Source organism: Schistocerca piceifrons, chromosome 5 (genome assembly GCF_021461385.2).
Source record: "Schistocerca piceifrons isolate TAMUIC-IGC-003096 chromosome 5, iqSchPice1.1, whole genome shotgun sequence".
NCBI classification, from domain to species: Eukaryota; Metazoa; Arthropoda; class Insecta; order Orthoptera; family Acrididae; genus Schistocerca; species Schistocerca piceifrons.
The window spans coordinates 99,143,574-99,162,214 of record NC_060142.1 but is presented as its reverse complement, the minus strand read 5'-3'; the positions used below and the strand labels follow the sequence as shown (position 1 = coordinate 99,162,214).

At 43.4% G+C, this 18,641-nt stretch overlaps 1 protein-coding gene across 1 annotated transcript; it reads left to right on the top strand.

Annotated features, from left to right (window-relative positions):
• Window positions 1-438: 438 nt before the first annotated feature.
• Window positions 439-17,128, top strand: LOC124798763 (G-protein coupled receptor dmsr-1-like). The gene is made up of 3 exons (XM_047262292.1): window positions 439-836; window positions 4,126-4,357; window positions 16,622-17,128. The coding sequence occupies exons 1-3, from the start codon at window positions 439-441 to the stop codon at window positions 17,126-17,128; spliced, it is 1,137 nt and encodes a 378-aa protein (XP_047118248.1).
• The last annotated feature ends 1,513 nt before the right edge of the window (window positions 17,129-18,641 follow it).

Sequence of the window (18,641 nt, the reverse complement as noted above, 5' to 3'; positions counted from 1 at the left end):
ATAGTGCTCAGAGCCATTTGAGCCAACGGTAAAGGCGCGGCCACGGGCCCGAGAGGGAGGGGGCAACAGGGTGTGGTGTGGGGGGGGGGGGGGGGGGGATCGAGTTGGCAGGCAATATACAGGGTGCGGACGTGTTCAAGAAAGAGGAGTAGGTGGGCGAAGGGGATGAGGTCGTACAGGGTTTGTGTAGGGGACGGAAGGCGGATACAGGAAGCCAGTCGGAGTGCAAAGCGTTCTAAGATTCTACAAGTTTCCTCCTCGTCATCTTGAGGGGAAAATAACGCCAGAAGATGGCGACTACGAATCTCATCGAAACGTTGCGACAACAATACGCCATGATCAACTGACAACAAGTCGACCTCATCCAAATCTGTGGCACCACTAGCAGGTCTACAGTTTTGCGAGACCCACCAGTGGTCGCCACAGCAGATTGCTGAGATGTGTGCCGCCCTTGTGCGCAGGCCGGCGTGCTACTGCGGCGGCGCGCTGCAGGAGGCGCTGCTGGCGTACCGGCGCGCGCACGGCTACTGTGCGCTGCTGGTGTGCGCGCTCGGCACGGCGGCCAACGCGCTCAACGTGGCGGTGCTGACGCGGCGCGAGCTGGCCGCCGCGCCCATCAACCGCCTGCTGACGGCGCTCGCCGTCGCCGACATGCTGCTGATGCTCGAGTACGTGCCCGTCGCCGCATACCTGTACGTCGTGCTGCCCGAGCAGCGGGAGTTCCCCTACGGCTGGGCCGCGCTTCTGCTCGCTCACGCCCATCTTTCCTTGCTGCTGCACTCGGTCAGCGTCTGCCTGACGCTTGCGCTGGCTGTCTGGAGGTACATCTCCCTCAGGTGAGTACCTGTCGTTCACTGCTGACATGCCGAAAGGAGCAGAACAAAACTGCCCCAGAAAATATTTCACTCACCTTATGATAGGCAATCCAAATGTGTGTGTGTGTGTGTGTGTGTGTGTGTGTGTGTGTGTGTGTGTGTGTGTGTGCGTGTGAAGTCCTAAGGTACCAAATTGCTGAAGTCATCGGTCCCTAGACTTACACACTACTTCAACTAATTTAACCTAACTTATGCCAACATACAGTCACCCATTCCCAAGGGAGGGCTCGAACCTCCAGTGGGAGGGGCCACACAATCAGTGACATGGCACCTCAAACCACATGGTCACTCCACACAGCAGGCAACCCAACTTGCTACATCCGATAACGGGGCATATGATTTACTGAGATGTTATAATTAAAGTATAGCTACTCCTGTAGGCGTAGTGTCTGCTGTAATTGTTATCCAGCAGTGAAACTTGGTAGATACATTAATGTGTTAATGAGGAACCAAACGAATTTGTTTTACGAAATTTCACTTACACAGTTTGTTCAGTATGAGTTCAGGATTTCAAGTAGTAGCTGCATCCACAAAACGACATGATTGGCAATTGCTGGTGGCAGCTACAGTGAAATCTCAACCACACATCCCTGTATACTTCAGACCAGGTGGAGACCGAATATGTCTCTCGCAATTCCACTGGCATAGGATGCCATATTCTTCCTCATGCCACACTCACCTCACCCATATTTTCGAATTTTATTATCAAATTCTTTAAACTACTTAATGACACTGGTCCTCTCCTCAGACTGTCCAGTCAGTGATACTCTCTCAATGCGGCATTTTAATTGCTGCTGTTGGCAAAAACAGTTTGACAAGCAGTGGTGGCGCCACATTCCTCAGTGCATTATGTGTTCACACCACTCACTGCATCAAAGGTAAGTCCAGGACCACTAGTCAGACTGAGTCTGCTCTCATCCGAGTTCAGCATGGAACCCAACTGCTGGCTGATAAAGTCTCTATGCTCTTTGCACAGTCTCTGTTTTCGACATCGTTATTGTTCACTCATATTATTGCCTGTCAAGTGACAGCATGCATGTCACACCATCAGCATCCAATGTCAAATGTGCACCAGGTGGCAATAGTTGGAACTAATACCCGGTGGCGGTGGCCGTGCGGTTCTAGGCGCTGCAGTCCAGAACCACGGGACTGCTACAGTCACAGGTTCGAATCCTGCGTCGGGCAGGGATGTGTGTGATGTCCTTAGGTTAGTTAGGTTTAAGTAGTTCTAAGATCTAGGGGACTGATGACCTAGGATGTTAAGTCCCATAGTGCTCAGAGCCATTTGAACCATTTCGAACTAATATTTTTCTACTGTAAATTAGTTCCACAACAACATATTAGCATGCCTATCAAGTTTCGCTGCATTATGATGATTAATGCTGACACTGTATCTCCGTGAGTAGCTCCACTTTAATTTTAACCACTCAGTAGTTCGTGCACCTACATCATCCAGTCCCAGGGCATATGAAGTATAAGACATGATGATATGAAAACAAGAATACAGTTACATGCAAGGAAATGTTAATAACAATTACGTGTGGAACAGTGTAACTATACATAATTGATACTGAAAATAACACACCAATCTCAAGGCTTATGAAGGGAGTGAATCACTTAAGTGTAGAAACTTGTGGGTTGCTGAAAGATCCAGTTTTCCTCAGTGTCCTGCACAGACGAACTTCTGATCTTCCAGAGATTAATTTAAGGAGCTGAAGATATATGAGTAATATGTCGAGACGATGCTGTAAGGACAATGTTCCAGGATCTCCCCCAGAAACTTTTTGGAGAAGTTCAAGTGTACTCTAGCTTTGTCATGGAGATTCACGATCATTTTCAAGAGCTTTCACCTGCACTTGTTCTTGATGGGCTCTTTGAGCCTCACAATTCTGTTGCAATACTGCTCAGTCGATGAGAAGAGGTCCTTCTTCATAGAAAAAAGATACTGACCATCACTTTTCCGAAATTTGGGGCGAAATGAGCTTCCTTAGGACGAGGGGATCCGGGATGCCACCACGCCACATTCATGCGCTTGGAGGCATTGTCGAAGTGGTGACGCCACATTCCTCAGTGTATTACGTGTTCCCACCACACGCCACATCAAAGGTAAGTCCAGGATGACTACTCAGACAGTCTGCTCTTATTCGAGTACAGCATGGAACTCAACTCCTCGCTGATACAGTCTCTATGCACCATCCCAAACGGTGCCTTCGATGTGGGAGTGTCAACAAGATACAGTGTACTGCTCGCAAGACAGAGACCACACTTGCACAGTCGCTGTGCCGCAGTGAAGTGTGAGATTGCATTCCTTGGTGTCCTGTTAACTGTTCAAATGGTTCAAGTGGCTCTGAGCACTATGGGACTCAACTTGTCATTATCTTCTAGAACTTAGAACTAGTTAAACCTAACTAACATAAGGACATCACACATATCCATGCCCGAGGCAGGATTCGAACCTGCGACCGTAGCGGTCTTGCGGTTACAGACTGCAGCGCCTAAAACCGCACGGCCCCTTCGGCCGGCGGACTGTTAACTGTGATTGTAATTGCAACCATTGTTCGACCTGAGTGCCTTCTTGCCTGTTGGACAAAGAAGGGTCTTCTGCTGGTGTAGTTTACTACGGTCGACCAGTGCTCTACCTCGGGCAGCAGTGCCTGTGGTTTGAAACGCACCCTGTGCAAGTGAAAATGATGTAAGCATTACCAAACTCCTGAGCTGCACTCATCACACTTCGTCCCACTTCTAGTTTCCTTATTCCCCATGTGAAGTCATCTAAATGTTGTCTGAAGCCACAGTGTCATGAAGTACACCATTCCTGTGCACTGTACATCCTACCTAACACACATACTCACAATCTTCTTGCGTTCTTCAATTGCCACTTGTTGGAAGTCAGTCCCATATTGCGCTACAATCATGCAGACCTCACGCCAAGTCATGTCCATCTTTCTCTGCATGACAGGGAAACCCGTGGAAACATGCTCTCACATTTTCAATTATTTCCTCCCATTAGTTAATATGTTAATCTATTAAGGTCGTCCATAAGTTTTGCACACTAGTGCCATTTGTGCACATCATGATAGGCAACCCGGGTTACATCATCAGCTTCCAGGACAGACAGTGTGAGCAGGGTTGCCTACCTTGAGGTTCACGTAATGTTTTCGAGGCCATTTCTTCCTTGGCCACCGTGCAGCAGGCCAACGTACCTCAGGTGCTGACTGACCGCAGCTCCCCTTCCCCTGCTCTCCGGCAGGTACCCGGAGCGCGCGCGCACGCTGTGCACGCTTCGGCGCTGCCACGCGGCCATCGCGCTGTGCTACGCACTGCCCGCCCTCGCCTGCAGCCCGCCCATCGCCATCTTCGAGATCCGCGAGACGCAGGTGCGAGAGCCGGAGGGCGAGGTGACGCTCTACCACGTGGGGCTCAGCGACGCCGCCGAGCGCGACGACCGGCTGCTCTACCACGCCAGCTTCTGGCTCTACTCGGTCAGTACTGCGTACTTTGACCAGCAAATCTGTCTCTGATAAACATACTTGATATTATCAGCGTGGAATTATAAATCATGGCTCGAGCTGAACACAATATCCTGCATATCAACAGACATATTCTACAAGATGTAACCGCTACAAGTTTCAGATATTTCTGTTGGTGACTGACGAAGATGTACTGAGCAATATTTCATCGGTGATTACTTCATTTACAGACTAGTAATTATAGATATAAGAGTACTATGTTTCATGTTGGTTATTACCTCGAAGTACGTATAGCAAGAGCAGGTCTTACCGTCTGCAAAGCAGTACGTGAGATGCTGAAGTGTTGACATGTGGACGCAAAACGAGTAGTCTATACTGACAGGTATAGTCCACTTGGTGGTGTAGTTGGAGCCAGGTCGTAAGGTCTGGGAAGTGTTTGTGTGAAGACTGTTCGATGTAGAAAAAAAAACAATCAACACACTGGTGTGTGCTCGGTCAGTACTGCGTCAACACTTTGACCAGCAAATCTGTCTCTGATAAACATAATTGATATTATCAGCGTGGAATTATAAATCATGGCTCGAGCTGAACACAATATCCTGCATATCAACAGACATATTCTACAAGATGTAACCGCTACAAGTTTCAGATATTTCTGTTGGTGACTGACGAAGATGTACTGAGCAATATTTCATCAGTGATTACTTCATTTACAGACTAGTAATTATAGATATAAGAGTACTATGTTTCATGTTGGTTATTACCTCGAAGTACGTATAGCAAGAGCAGGTCTTACCGTCTGCAAAGCAGTACGTGAGATGCTGAAGTGTTGACATGTGGACGCAAAACGAGTAGTCTATACTGACAGGTATAGTCCACTTGGTGGTGTAGTTGGAGCCAGGTCGTAAGGTCTGGGAAGTGTTTGTGTGAAGACTGTTCGATGTAGAAAAAAAAACAATCAACACACTGGTGTGTGTTCACATTAAGGTAACACATATAAAAATGGCTGCATATCTGCATATTTCATTATGTCTAGAAAATGTTCGACAGTGTACTGTGCTGTACTCTGTTAACCATTTCTCAACCCCAGCTCAGAAAACCCTACAAAAAGTTAAAAAAACTGAAAGACCGTCCAATACGATGGAATCACGAGAAAGGCAAAGCATGAGTATAGGCTGAAAATGGTACCATACTATAGTTTCTGTAACGAATGTATTCATTTGCAAGGTGAAGTAGTAATAGTTATAACTGCAATTTAAAGAATATCGTCTTTTATCAACTCAAGAACATACAGGGTGTATCATAATTAATGGCGTAAATGCATACATTTGAAATTACATGATACTACAAGAAAATAAGTCACAGTAAACATAGGGTCGAAAATGCTTATCTTAAGAGCTACGAGCAATTTTTCATCTTCTTTACTCTCAAACAAACCTCTTGTACTGCAAGTTCTTTGCTTTTCATATTTTGGGAATTTGTAGTATGGAACAAAATAAGAAAAAAATGTCCAACAAATATGTGCTCTAAGACGCATACATTAAAAGTTACGAGCACTTGATCATTAGAAGAGTTGTCCTTCAAAGTAGCCAAGATGACCAAATGCTCATAGCTCTTAAGGAATGCATTTTAGAGCACATGTTTACTGGACCTTTCTTTCATGTTTTGGTCCATTCTACCAGTTCCCAAAATATGGAAAGCAAAAAACTTGCAGTAGAACTGATTTGTTTCACATTATCGAAGATGAAAGATTGCTCGTAGCTCTTACGGTATGCATTTTCGACCCTATGTTTACTGAGACTTTTTTGCTTGTAGTATCCTGTACTTTCAACTGCATACGTTTACGACAATTGTTATTGTTCCAACTATTACGTTATAATGCTTTAGACGAAAGTCTTACACAAATTTTCGACACTACCTAACACAACTTTCATTTCACTCAATTTTACATGTCGAACAAACTGTCTCACCAAAGCTAGCGTTTTCCGCTACTAAATTTCTTAAAAAGCAAGTTAAATCTTTTCTAAAAGTAATTGTGTGCAACCTTTCAGTTACGATGAACCCTTCACTGCTCAAACTAAAAGTGAAATTTCCTTTAAAACTGATCCCTCAACAGCAAAATTTTGCCATCGAAATTAATAAAGCATTTCTCAGGATATGGGAACTCACCTCGGTGGATCCGCTGTCCCCCCACCTTGCGTTTTCAGCAATCTTATCTTAATGCTGCAGGATTAGAATTACCACCAACATATACTTTTATCCTTTACAGTACATCCTATTTTTTTCGGTTTTTTATTTCTTTGGCTCTTTGACTGTTTCTTTTTTATCTGAACAATTCAAATAATCGGGTTTACCCACTTCTGTTCGATTTATGGAGTGTTTCGAGCGGTCTGTCATCACAATTGCTTGCATTTATAAAGTATACCAAAACATATCAGATATCGTCAACATATCGATAATTCTCCTATTAAGTTGACCAAAGCATCTATTTCAGCAGAAAATAGATTTGTTGAGGTTCCAATCAGTGAGAGTCTACTGCTGTATGACACAACTGAAGGCTTTTGGTAATACGAGGATTGTCCAGAAAGCAAGTTCCGTTCGGTCGCTAAATGGAGACCACAGTGAAAATGAGAAACATTTTATTTGAAAGAGTTAGCTACACTTTCCAGATACTTCTCTATATCTACATCAACATTTATACTCCGCAAGCCACCCAACGGTGAGTGGCGGAGGGCACTTTACGTGCCACTGTCATTACCTCCCTTTTCTATTCCAGTCGCGTATAGTCGACGCTCCGACCTAGACATTTGTCGGAGCGTTATACCAAATTTCCAACACCATCGTCATAGAAAGCAGCCGCTTCTGCTTTCCGATAATTCTCTACGCTGGTCTATAGCGCGTAGTCTGCGGCCAAGTGTTCTCTTCGTATCCAGCGTTTCATGTGAATAGAGGTGATACTCAGGACGAGCCAATTGGGGCTGTGTTGTGGGTGATCGAACACTTCCCATCGAAAAGGCTGCAGGAGCGTCTTCACTGCCACGAAGGAAATGTGTGACAGTTGTGTTAGATGGGCTGCATTCATTAAGGCCAAGCCTCTCAGCTGACCCTCCAACTTGGCGGGAGAATCTTTGTTCTAGGCACATTTACTCGCTCACAGTGCGCTCACAACAGAAAAGAGTGCCTTGATGCGATCGACAGTCATACTAGAGAAACTACCCAACACATCTGTGGAAAGTTTCATCGGGGTTTCACTATGGTGTCCATTTCGCGTCGGATTGGAACTTACTTTCTGGATAACCCTCGTAATAAAATGGTTCTAATGGCTCTAAGCAATATGGGCCTTAACATCTGAGGTCATCAGTCCCATTGACTTAGAACTACTTAAACCTAACTATCCTAAGGACATCACACACATCCATTCCGGAGGCAGGATTCGAACCTGCGACAGTAGCAGTCGCGCGGTTCCGGACTGAAGCGCCTAGAACCGCTCGGCCACCCTCGTAATAGAATCTACGGTTTTGTAGTGGGTAGTTAGTGTTCATCAGAGACGAAGATAACCTCAGAATGCCCAAGGGAAATGTGTTAGGACCGTACCTCTTCTACAAGTACACAAATAATTTGTCAGATAGGGTGAACAGCATTTTGAGTCTACTTACTGACGTCACTGTTGTGTACCTGTAAGTGCTGTTGTTTTCCGAATGTACAAGGACTTAGACTTTCAATATGCTGCTTGGCATATGGGTAAATCTAAGGTAATGGGGACTCGTAGGACAAATATTCTAGTCCTGTTTGAGTAGATAATTAATGATATGCAATTTTGTAACATCATAGTTCCAAAACCATGCGATGTCACACAGGTATGGAACCATGACTTAACCAAGCTCCATTAAATGAATCAACAACTTAATCTCTGCTGTGCAGAAGGTGAATGGCCAGCAACAGTATATTAGGAGAAATCGAGAAAAATTTTGTTCAAGTGCGTAGAAGACTGCGTATGGAGTACAAGAACAATACTCAAATGTTTGGGATCTCAATAAGGTCGAATTAATGAGGGATGTCGAGAAAGTTAACAGAGATGCAGAAGTATTTCTTACCGGTCAGTTTGATTACTATGAGAGGCTTAATGAAAGGCTCTTTGAGGATAGAAGAAAAGATGTGAATTTTCGGAAAACGTTAGAAGTGAGAAGAGGAGGTTTAGAGAACCTGATATTATAGCAGACAGTGGAACGAATTTAATGCTTCAGACTATTATCTCGGGTATGGGCCGTAAGAACAAACAAGGGAGATAATGGTTGCTATCCAGACGTACATCCTGTAAATTTTCCCACACTCCAGTTTGGAGTGGTGCTAGGAAGGCACTAATTAAGTGATGTCACGACGTACCAGGTGCCTAGTTGCCCGCAGTTGGCACACATGACGTTACGCAGTGGGAGGAACCATGCGTCTCTCACGTCTCATAGCCAGAGTTTGGACTGCACTACGTGCATTGTGGTTCCGTAACTTTAACTCAGCTTCACCCAAACGCAGTAATGCGGTAGTTGGCGATTACACTCCTGTTAAAACGTCTGTGTCGTTACTGATGAAGGCAGTTATCTGGTTCGAATTTAGGGGTGACAACTGTCCTGTATGATTAGTGCTGCTGTGTGTGTTGCACGTGCTGCTGTGACTGGTACCATGTTCTATGGTATGACTGGTCACGCTGCAACTGGTGTACACTCCAGTGTACAGAGAGAAGCAGCGAGCATTACTTGTGGGCACTGGACGATATACGTTATAGTGGAAGAACTGTTGACAAGTGATGCCTATGGGTCGCGATACATCTAGCGAATATTGGTGACTGTGCCCCTTTTTAATTTGTGACAACGTGCTTGTTACAAGTAGCGCTTTGGATGGAACCTGTGGGTGGTTTCCTGCACTTAAAGTGTCGGTGCTGTAGTTATCGCATATGTGCTGAGGCAAAAACCATGTTCCATGCTCTATCAGCTCATCTCATGGCATGTTCGTATGCGGGAAAACACTGCAAGGATGCACGCCGTGGTTCTGGGCTGCAAGCAGTAGGTGCAGTGCACCGCATGCATGAGGTGCAGAACTGTTTGTGAATTACAACTGCAAGTGGGTTCGCAGCTGATGGAAGCATGTAGTTAAATCCCACTGCAGTTATTGATACGATGACAGTGATCAGAGCTATGGCTGTACACATCGGTGTCACCACAGCATCTTAACTGTTAACAGGTGACAGTTACTCGTGGTACTGGGGCTTGTGGCATGTATCAAACTTGCACTGCTCAGCCTGGATGGTATGCAACAGCAGGCAGTACTACACGATTACAAACTGCATCTAACGCATCTACTTCACTATGTGCATTAAGGTGACAGAATTGTTGTTTGTGTTTCATTACGTCAACTGATGGTGATACAGCTGTTGAGACTAGTGGTTGTGCCCCTCTTTAATGCTCAGTGCCATGGCTGTTGTGGGCAGTGTTCCGTCTGCATGCCCTTCATGGTGTGCCTGTGGAACATTGTGTTTGTTGTGGTGCCACATGTCATGCTTTCGCTGATCAGTCTTGAGATTCAGTGGGAGGCAGCAAAGCAAGTTGACAAGTTGCAGCTAATACCAAACCTATACTGTGTGGATTATGGTGCCTGACCAGTTATTCTGTAATGGCTGGTGGTGGTGATAGTATTGGTCCACCCTAGTGACTGTGACCACATTTACATCCATATCTACGTGGATACGTGGCAAAGCTCACTTTAGTGCCTGGCATAGGGTTCATCGAACCACCTTCAGAATAATTCTCTGTTATTCCACTCTCGAACCTCACGCAGAAGAAACGAACACCTATGTCATTCCGTGCGAGCTCTGAATGCCCTTTATTTTATTTTGACGATCGTTTCTCCCTATGCAGGACGGCGTCAACAAAGTATTTTAGCATTCGGAGGAGAAAGCCGGTAATTGAAATCTCGTGAGAAGAAAACGCCGCAACCAGAATCTCGTTTGTTTTAATGATGTTCATCCCAAATCCTGTATCATATCCGTGACACCCTCTCCACAATTGCCCAATAATACAATACGAGCTGTCCTTCTTCGAATTTCCTCGACGTACTCAATTAGTCCTGCCAGGTAAGGATTCCACACCACACAACAGTACTCCAAAAGCGAAAGGACATACGTAGTCTAGGCAGTCTACTTTAGTACCTCCGCAGAATCTTCTGTGTTCTGCCAGCAAAACGCAGTCTTTGATTTCCCTTCCCGCATTTTCTATGTGTCCTTTCCAATTTACGTTATTCATAACTGTAATTCCTAGGTATTTAGTTGTGTTTATGGCCTTTAGATTTTCTTGCTTTATTATGTAAACGAAGTTTAAGGGATTCCTTCTAGCGCTCATGTAAATGACCTCACAGTTTTCATTATTTACGGTCAGTTGCCAATTTTCGCATTATCTAAGTCGTTTTGCAGTTCGTACGGATCTTCTGATGACTTCACTAGACGATATATCTGAATCTTTTACAGAGATTAGGGACAACAGAAGGCGTATAATAGTACCTTGGGGAAAGTCAGAAATCCTTTCACTCTTACTCGATGACTTTCCGTCAATTACTACAAACTGTGACCTCTCTGGCAGGAAATTACGAACACATCACATAACTCAGATGATATTCCATAAGAACGCAATTATATTGCATGTCACTTTTGAGGTACGGTCTCAAAAGCCCTCTCGCAGTCTAGAAATTCGGCGCCAATTTGAAATCCGTTATCGGTAGCACTCAATGCTTCGTGTGAGAAAAGAGCTTTTTGGATTTCACCAAAATGATGTTTTCTAGATCCGCGTAGACTAGGTGTCAATAGACCGATCTCTTCGAGGTAATTCATAATGTTCGAAAACGGTATATGTTCTAAAATCCTGTTGCATATCGACGTTAATTATATAGGTCAGTAATTTAGTGGATTACTCTTACTGCCTTTCTTGAATACTAGCATGACCTGTGCAACTTTTCAGGCTTTGATTATGGATATTCCGTCGAATGAGCGGTTGTATACAATTGTACGGAGCCGTTGCACCAGCATACTCCGAAAGGAACCTAACTGGTACACAATTTGGACCGGAAACATGCGTTTATAAAGTGATTTAAGTTGCTTCACTACGCCGAGGAAACCTATTTCGATGTTACTGATGTTGGCAGCTGTTCTTGATTCGCATTCTGGAACACTTACGTCGTCTCCTTCGATGAAGGAATTTCGGAACCCTGAGTTTAGTAACTCCGCTTTAGCAGCTCTGTCATCGATGGTATTTCCATTGCTATCGCGCTGAAAGACATTGATTGTGTCTTGCCGCTAGATACTTCACATACGACCAGAATCTCTTTCGACTTTCAGCCAGGTTTCGAGACAAAGTTTCGTTGTGGAAACTATTATTAGCATCTCGCATTGACGTTCGCTTTAAATTTGTAGCTTCTGAGAAAGTGGCCAATCCTGAAGGTTTTCCGTTCGTTTGAATATGGCATGATTCTTTAGTTCTTACTGAAACAGTGTTCACATGTGTTGCGTTTGCCATGCGGGATCAGGTTGTCACTTGTTAATTTATTTAGTGTGAATCTCTCAATTGCCGTCGCTGTTTCTTTGAGTTAAAGCTACATCTTGTCTACATTTAGTTTGTTAATTTGGAAGAAATGGAGATTTTCTCACACGACGACATCAAACGAATTTTTATGTACTTTTGGAATAGAAATACTTTTTGTTTATTTCTCGGAGTTACGTTATGCAATCTCGCAACGACAGCCCTATATTTACTAATCCCTGTATCCGTTTCCATAGCCGTTAGTAGATCGGGATTATTTGTTTCTAAGTGGTGAAGTGTGTTTTCACAACCATATACTATTCGGGTAGATTAAAACTGAAGAAACTGCAAAAAGGTGGAAATTTAAGGAGATGGGACCTGGACAAACTGACTAAGCCAGAGGTTGTACAGAGTTTCAGGGAGAGCATAAGGGAACAACTGACAGGAATGGGGGAAAGAAGAACAGTAGAAGAAGAATGGGTAGCTCTGAGGGATGAAGTAGTGATAGCAGCAGAGGATCAAGTACGTAAAAAGACGAGGGCTAGTAGAAATCCTTGGGTAACAGAACAAATATTGAATTTAATTGATGAAAGGAGAAAATATAAAAATGCAGTAAATGAAGCAGGCAAAAGGGAATACAAACGTCTAAAAAAAGGGATCGACAGGAAGTGCAAAATGGCTAAGCAGGGATGGCTAGAGGACAAATGTAAGGATGTAGAGGCATATCTCACTAGGGGGAAGATAGACACTGCCTACAGGAAAATTAAAGAGACCTTTGGAGAAAGGAGAGCCACTTGTATGAATATCAAGAGATCAGTTGGAAACCCAGTTCCAAGCAAAGAAGGGAAAGCAGAAAGCTGGCGGGAGTATGTAGGGTATCTATACAAGGGCGATGTACTTGAGGACAATATTATGGAAATGGAAGAGGATGTAGATGAAGATGAAATGGGAGATACGATACTGCGTGAAGAGTTTGAAGGAGCACTGAAAGACCTGAGTCGAACAAGGATCCGGGAGTAGACAACATTCCATGAGAACTACTGACGGCCTTGGGAGAGCCAGTCCTGACAAAACTCTACCATCTGGTGAGCAAGATGTATGAAACAGGCGAAATACCCTCAGGCTTCAAGAAGAATATAATAATTCCAATCCCAAGGAAAGCAGGCGTTGACAGATGTGAATATTATCGAACTATCAGTTTAATAAGTCACAGCTGCAAAATACTAACACGAATTCTTTACAGACGAATGGAAAAACAGGTAGAAGCCGACCTCGGGGAAGATCAGTTTGGATTCCGTAGAAATACTGGAACACGTGAGGCAATACTGACCTTAGGACTTATCTTACAAGAAAGATTAAGAAAAGGCAAACCTACGTTTCCAGCATTTTCAGTCTTAGAGAAAGCTACAACCCTGTCTTACCCCCTTCCCAACGACTGCATCCCTTTCATTCCCTCGACTCTTATAACTGCCATCTGGCTTCTGTACAAATTGTAAATAGCCTTTCGCTCCCTGTATTTTACCCCTGTCACCTTTAGAATTTGAAAGAGAGTATTCCAGTCAACATTGTCAAAAGCTTTCTCCAACTCTACAAATGCTAGAAACGTAGGATTACCTTTCCTTAATCTCTCTTGTAAGATAAGTCGTAAGGTCAGTATTGCCTCATGTGTTCCAGTATTTCTACAGAATCCAAACTGAACTTCCCCGAGGTCGGCCTCCACCAGTTTTTCCATTCGTCTGTAAAGAATTCGTGTTAGTATTTTGTAGCTGTGTCTTATTAAACTGATTGTTCGGTAATTTTCACATCTGTCAACACCTGCTTTCTTTGGGATTGGAATTATTATATTCTTCTTGAAGTCTGAGGGTTTTTCGCCTGTTTCATACATCTTGCTCACCAGATGGTAGAGTTTTGTCAGGACTGGCTCTCCCAAGGTGTCAGTAGTTCCAATGGAATGTTGTCTACTCCGGGGGCCTTGTTTCGACTCAGGTCTTTCAGTGTTCTGTCAAACTCTTCACGCAGTATCGTATCTCCCATTTCATCTTCATCTACATCCTCTTCCATTTCCATAATGTTGTCCTCAAGTACATCAACCTTGTATAGACCCTCTACATAGTGCTTTCACCTCTCTGCTTTCCCTTCTCTGCTTACAACTGGGTTTCCATCTGAGCTCTTGATGTTCATACAAGTGGTTCTCTTATTTCCAAAGGCCTCTTTAATTTCTCTGTGGGCAGTATCTATCTTCCCCCTAGTGAGATATGCCTCTACATCCTTACATTTGTCCTCTAGCCATCCCTGCTTAGCCATTTAGCACTTCCTGTCGATCTCGTTTTTGAGACGTTTGTATTCCTTTTTGCCTGCTTCATTTACTGAATTTTTAAATTTCTCCTTTCATCAATTAAAATGAATATTTGTTCTGTTACCCAAGGATTTCTACTAGCCCTCGTCTTTTTATTTACTTGATCCTCCGCTGCCTTCACTACTTCATCCCACAAAGCTACCCATTCTTCTTCTACTGTATTTCTTTACCCCATTCCTGTCAATTGTTCCCTTATGCTCTCCCTGAAACTCTGTACAACCTCTGGTTCTTTCAGTTTATCCAGGTCCCATCTCCTTAATTTCTCACCTTTTTGCAGTTTCTTCAGTTTTAATCTACATGTCATAACCAATAGATTGTGGTCAGAGCCCACATCTGCCCCTGGAAATGTCTTACAATTTAAACCCTGGTTCCTAAATCTCTGTCTTACCGTTATATAATCTATCTGATACCCTTTAGTATCTCCAGGGTTCATCCATGTGTACAACCTTCTTTCATGATTCTTAAACCAAGAGTTGGCTATGATTAAGTTGTGCTCTGCGCAAAATTCTACCAGGCGGCTTCCTCTTTATTTCTTAACTCCAATCCATATTCACCTATTACGTTTCCTTCTCTCCCTTTTCCTACTACCGTATTCCAGTCACCCATGACTATTAAATTTTCGTCACCCTTCACTTTTTTAATAATTTCTTTTATTTCATCATACATTTCTTCAATTTCTTCGTCATCTGTAGAGCTAGTTGGCATATAAACTTGTATTACTGTAGTAGGTGTGGGCTTCGAATATATCTTGGACACAATAATGCGTTCACTATGCTGTTTGTAGTAACTTAACCGCATTCCTACTTTCCTATTCATTATTAAACCTACTCCTGCATTACCCCTATTTGATTTTGTGTTTATAGACCTGTAGTCACCTGACCAGAAGTCTTGTTCCTCCTGCCACCGAACGTCACTAATTCCCTCTATATCTAACTTTAACCTATCCATTTCCGTCCTTAAATTTTCTAACCTACCTGCCCAATTAAGTGATCTGACATTCCCCCTAACAAGCGCACTTCTCTGCTAGTTGACGTGTCTAGTGTCAGTATATGCTCTGCTCCAAAACTGCTTTTGTTGCAGTTTTATTCGTATTTCACCATATAGCTGCGATTCTGAGTCGTGATAGGCACAACAAAAAGATTTACACAATTATAGCTTTCGGCCATAAAGGCCTTTGTCAGCACAACACACACACACACTCACACACACACACGCACACACACACACTCACACACTCACGCACAGGCCGAAAGCTACAATTGTGTGAATCTTTTTGTTGTGCATATCGCTACTCAGCATCTCCGCTATATGGTTGAGTAGCAACTTTCCCTCTCTGCTATTGTTGCATTCCATCCTGGATTTTCCATTGTTCGAGCTATAGTCGTATGTTATTGGACACTTTCTTTGAGTTGTCAACGCTATATGCCTAGTTGGTTAGGAAGGAATTGAAGTTTGTGGTATGTAATTCATATGACCCGATCTCAATTTCTGTAACGTTGAGACGTGTTGAGTGTGCTGTACTGTTTTGTAAGAGATGTCTGAAGATGGGTGTAATCCAAAAACGCGTAATGTGTTCTAATAAGAAAGTCAATTGAACATCTTATGATTTTATTGCGATTGTACAGCATTGGTTGCCAATTATTAATGAACAAACAAACGACTATCGACATGCGCTACCAAACTTTGGTATAGACAGTGACGAAAATACGAGAACTGTGTCTAATAAACTTTTTTAACGTACAGTGTTTAAAAAACTGAACGACAGAAGCACACATGTGAGTCTAGATAATTCGTTTCTGTCTAGGAACTTGTAAAATGTCGACAAAATCCGACACAAACGAATACGCTAGATCTTGGTCTATTGAATATTATATTAATATGCAAAAATTGAAAAACTAAACGACCAAAGCACATGGACGAGACTATACAGTACACTGCTGGATTGGAACTCGTAAAAGTCTAAACATTGGTTACTTCCCCACTGCTGCTGTGTCTTGGTTGGTGGCTGCTGCCATGACTGCTGCAGACAGTGTTGTTGTCACCATCTCGCCATGACGCGTTTCGATTGTTTTGGCGCCGCGGCTGTTGCAGGTGAAGCTACACTGGTGCCATGCGCCATGCTCTCACTGCTGAGTGTGCGGCTTCTTCCATGACTCCTGAAGACAGTGTTGTTGTCGCCATGTCGCCATGACGCATTTCGATTGTTTCGACGCCGCAGCTGTTGCAGGTGGTGCTGTGGCTGGTGCCGTGCGCCATGCTCTCACTGCTGAGCTTGTGGCTTCTGCCATGACTGCTGCAGACAATGATGTTGTTGCCAGCTCGCCATGACACGTTGCGATTGTTATGGCGCCGCGGCTGTTGCAGGTGGTGCTGCGGCTGGTGCCGTGCGCCATGCTCTCACTGCTGAGCGTGTGGCTGGTGCGCACGCTGGTTCGCAGCGGGCGGCGGCACGCCGAGCTGACGGGCCGCGGTCAGCGCGCGCACCGCACCACGCGCATGCTCGTGGCCGTGCTGCTGTTGTTCCTGGCAACCGAGGTGCCCAGCGGCGTGCTCGGCCTACTGAGCGTGCTGCTGCGGCCGTGCTTCTTCCTCAACTGCTACAAGCTGTTCAGCGAGGTGATGGACATGCTGGCGCTCTTCAACGGCGCCGTCAACTTCATCCTGTATTGCACCATGAGCCGGCAGTTCCGCACCACCTTTTCGCAACTGTTCTGCCCAATCATCAAGCGCGGTGCTGGGCATGCGGCGAATGCTGGAGCGTCGTTGGCGATGGGAGACAACTGTGCACTGCCCGTAGCAAACAACATGAATCATCATCACCATCACAACCACGCAGTTTCCTGCACGGAAGTGCACTCAACATTTGTGTGACACTGAAAATACACGGGGCTTCCCACTTCCCGTTGTTACTCGGAATTCAATAATCGTAATTTCTGGTATTATCTCCAGAGATTCTTGAAGCATTAGAAATCCTAACTCCACTTGCTATGTGACTGCAATGAAGTGAGTGCTTGTACCTGATGTGATGTGCTATAAAGAGTTAAGACAAGGGTGAAATAATTCGACAGAAGTTTGCATTTTCTGCTTTCCTTTTCTTACACATGAGTGACTTACTCTTTTTACAACATGTTCGTTTGTATAATGAATATTGTTACCCATTATGAAAGATGCAACTGGCTGAACAGCTATTGTTACCCCTTTGTAGATATTTATTAAACTGCTACACAGAATATGAATCGAGTAAGGGGCCTGTTTCTACCTTGTTATTAAGACATTTTTCATTGTGACTAACACAAAAATTAAAGAGCCATACAGTGAGATTAAACAATTAAGAATGTTTTCCAAAGGTATGTCCAACTACACCAAGACCACAGATAATGACTCTGACAGCAGTTGCTGGTTTTCAATAGGCTCTGTTGCCCTTTAATTAACTACAAAAGCTCTGGTAATATAAATGGTGAATTTCATTTCATTATGTGGAATGCTCTACATTTTGAATAAAAGTGAGATCAACCTTTTCGTCACTGGTAAGTAGCTGGATTGTAGAATGATGTTTACCATTTTTATTAATCGGAATTACTATGAAACTAACCTTTCATGAACATTTATGCATCACTGAGATGGCAGCCGATTTAAAGTTAAATCTTTACATATTGATCACATCGAAAATTGTTCAACAGATTACCAAAGCCAAATGTTTTGATCATTTACATCAGATGAGATCAATAAACCAACTGGTTGCATGTGAAAATCATGAGAAGAAATGTCCTAGTTGAAAAATAATTACATGTTCTCCATCCTTTACAGTGTCATAACTAGCTCAGTAAATGATAATACAAATTTATTTTTGTAACTATGCAAATTTTCACAGGTGAAACTACAGGGTAATGTATTTAAAAACGTTTCAACACTGACATTTAACATAAATACAGACAAGTATTTTCTACAATAATTGGTGTTTGTCTAGGCTGTAGCTAATCTATGTGTCTATGAGTGTAAATTATGTAGGATAAGTGTACAGAATGATGAAATTTTCCTCTGTCTTTTTCCTCAGCAATGTGTTATGTAGTAGTGATTAAATCGGTGTCTTAAAACTTGTTGTTGCTTTCTCAAACGACTCTAAAACTTAAATAAATAACACAACGAGGAGAATTTACGAAAATATTGAATCTGTGCTTCAATTCAACCTATAACAATGTTATTAAAGTGAAAACACAATTGACACTTTTGACAAAGAGCTTAAGTAATATTATGTTTTCATTGGTAAAAATTCATCTTACTTAAGACGATTTTAGCATTACTTGCTCAATGATGATATTCTTTCATCTGATGTTTTCGCTTAGTATGTAATTTACTGTAAGTACTGTCTTTATTTTCTTTTAAA

Excerpts from the sequence above, each read along its gene's own strand:
- LOC124798763 (XM_047262292.1), top strand. The coding sequence starts at position 439 with ATGTGTGCCGCCCTTGTGCGCAGGCCGGCGTGCTACTGCGGCGGCGCG. Across the intron at positions 837-4,125 it reads TGGAGGTACATCTCCCTCAG|GTACCCGGAGCGCGCGCGCA; the intron begins GTGAGTACCTGT and ends GCTCTCCGGCAG. Across the intron at positions 4,358-16,621 it reads CCAGCTTCTGGCTCTACTCG|GTGGTGCTGCGGCTGGTGCC; the intron begins GTCAGTACTGCG and ends CGGCTGTTGCAG.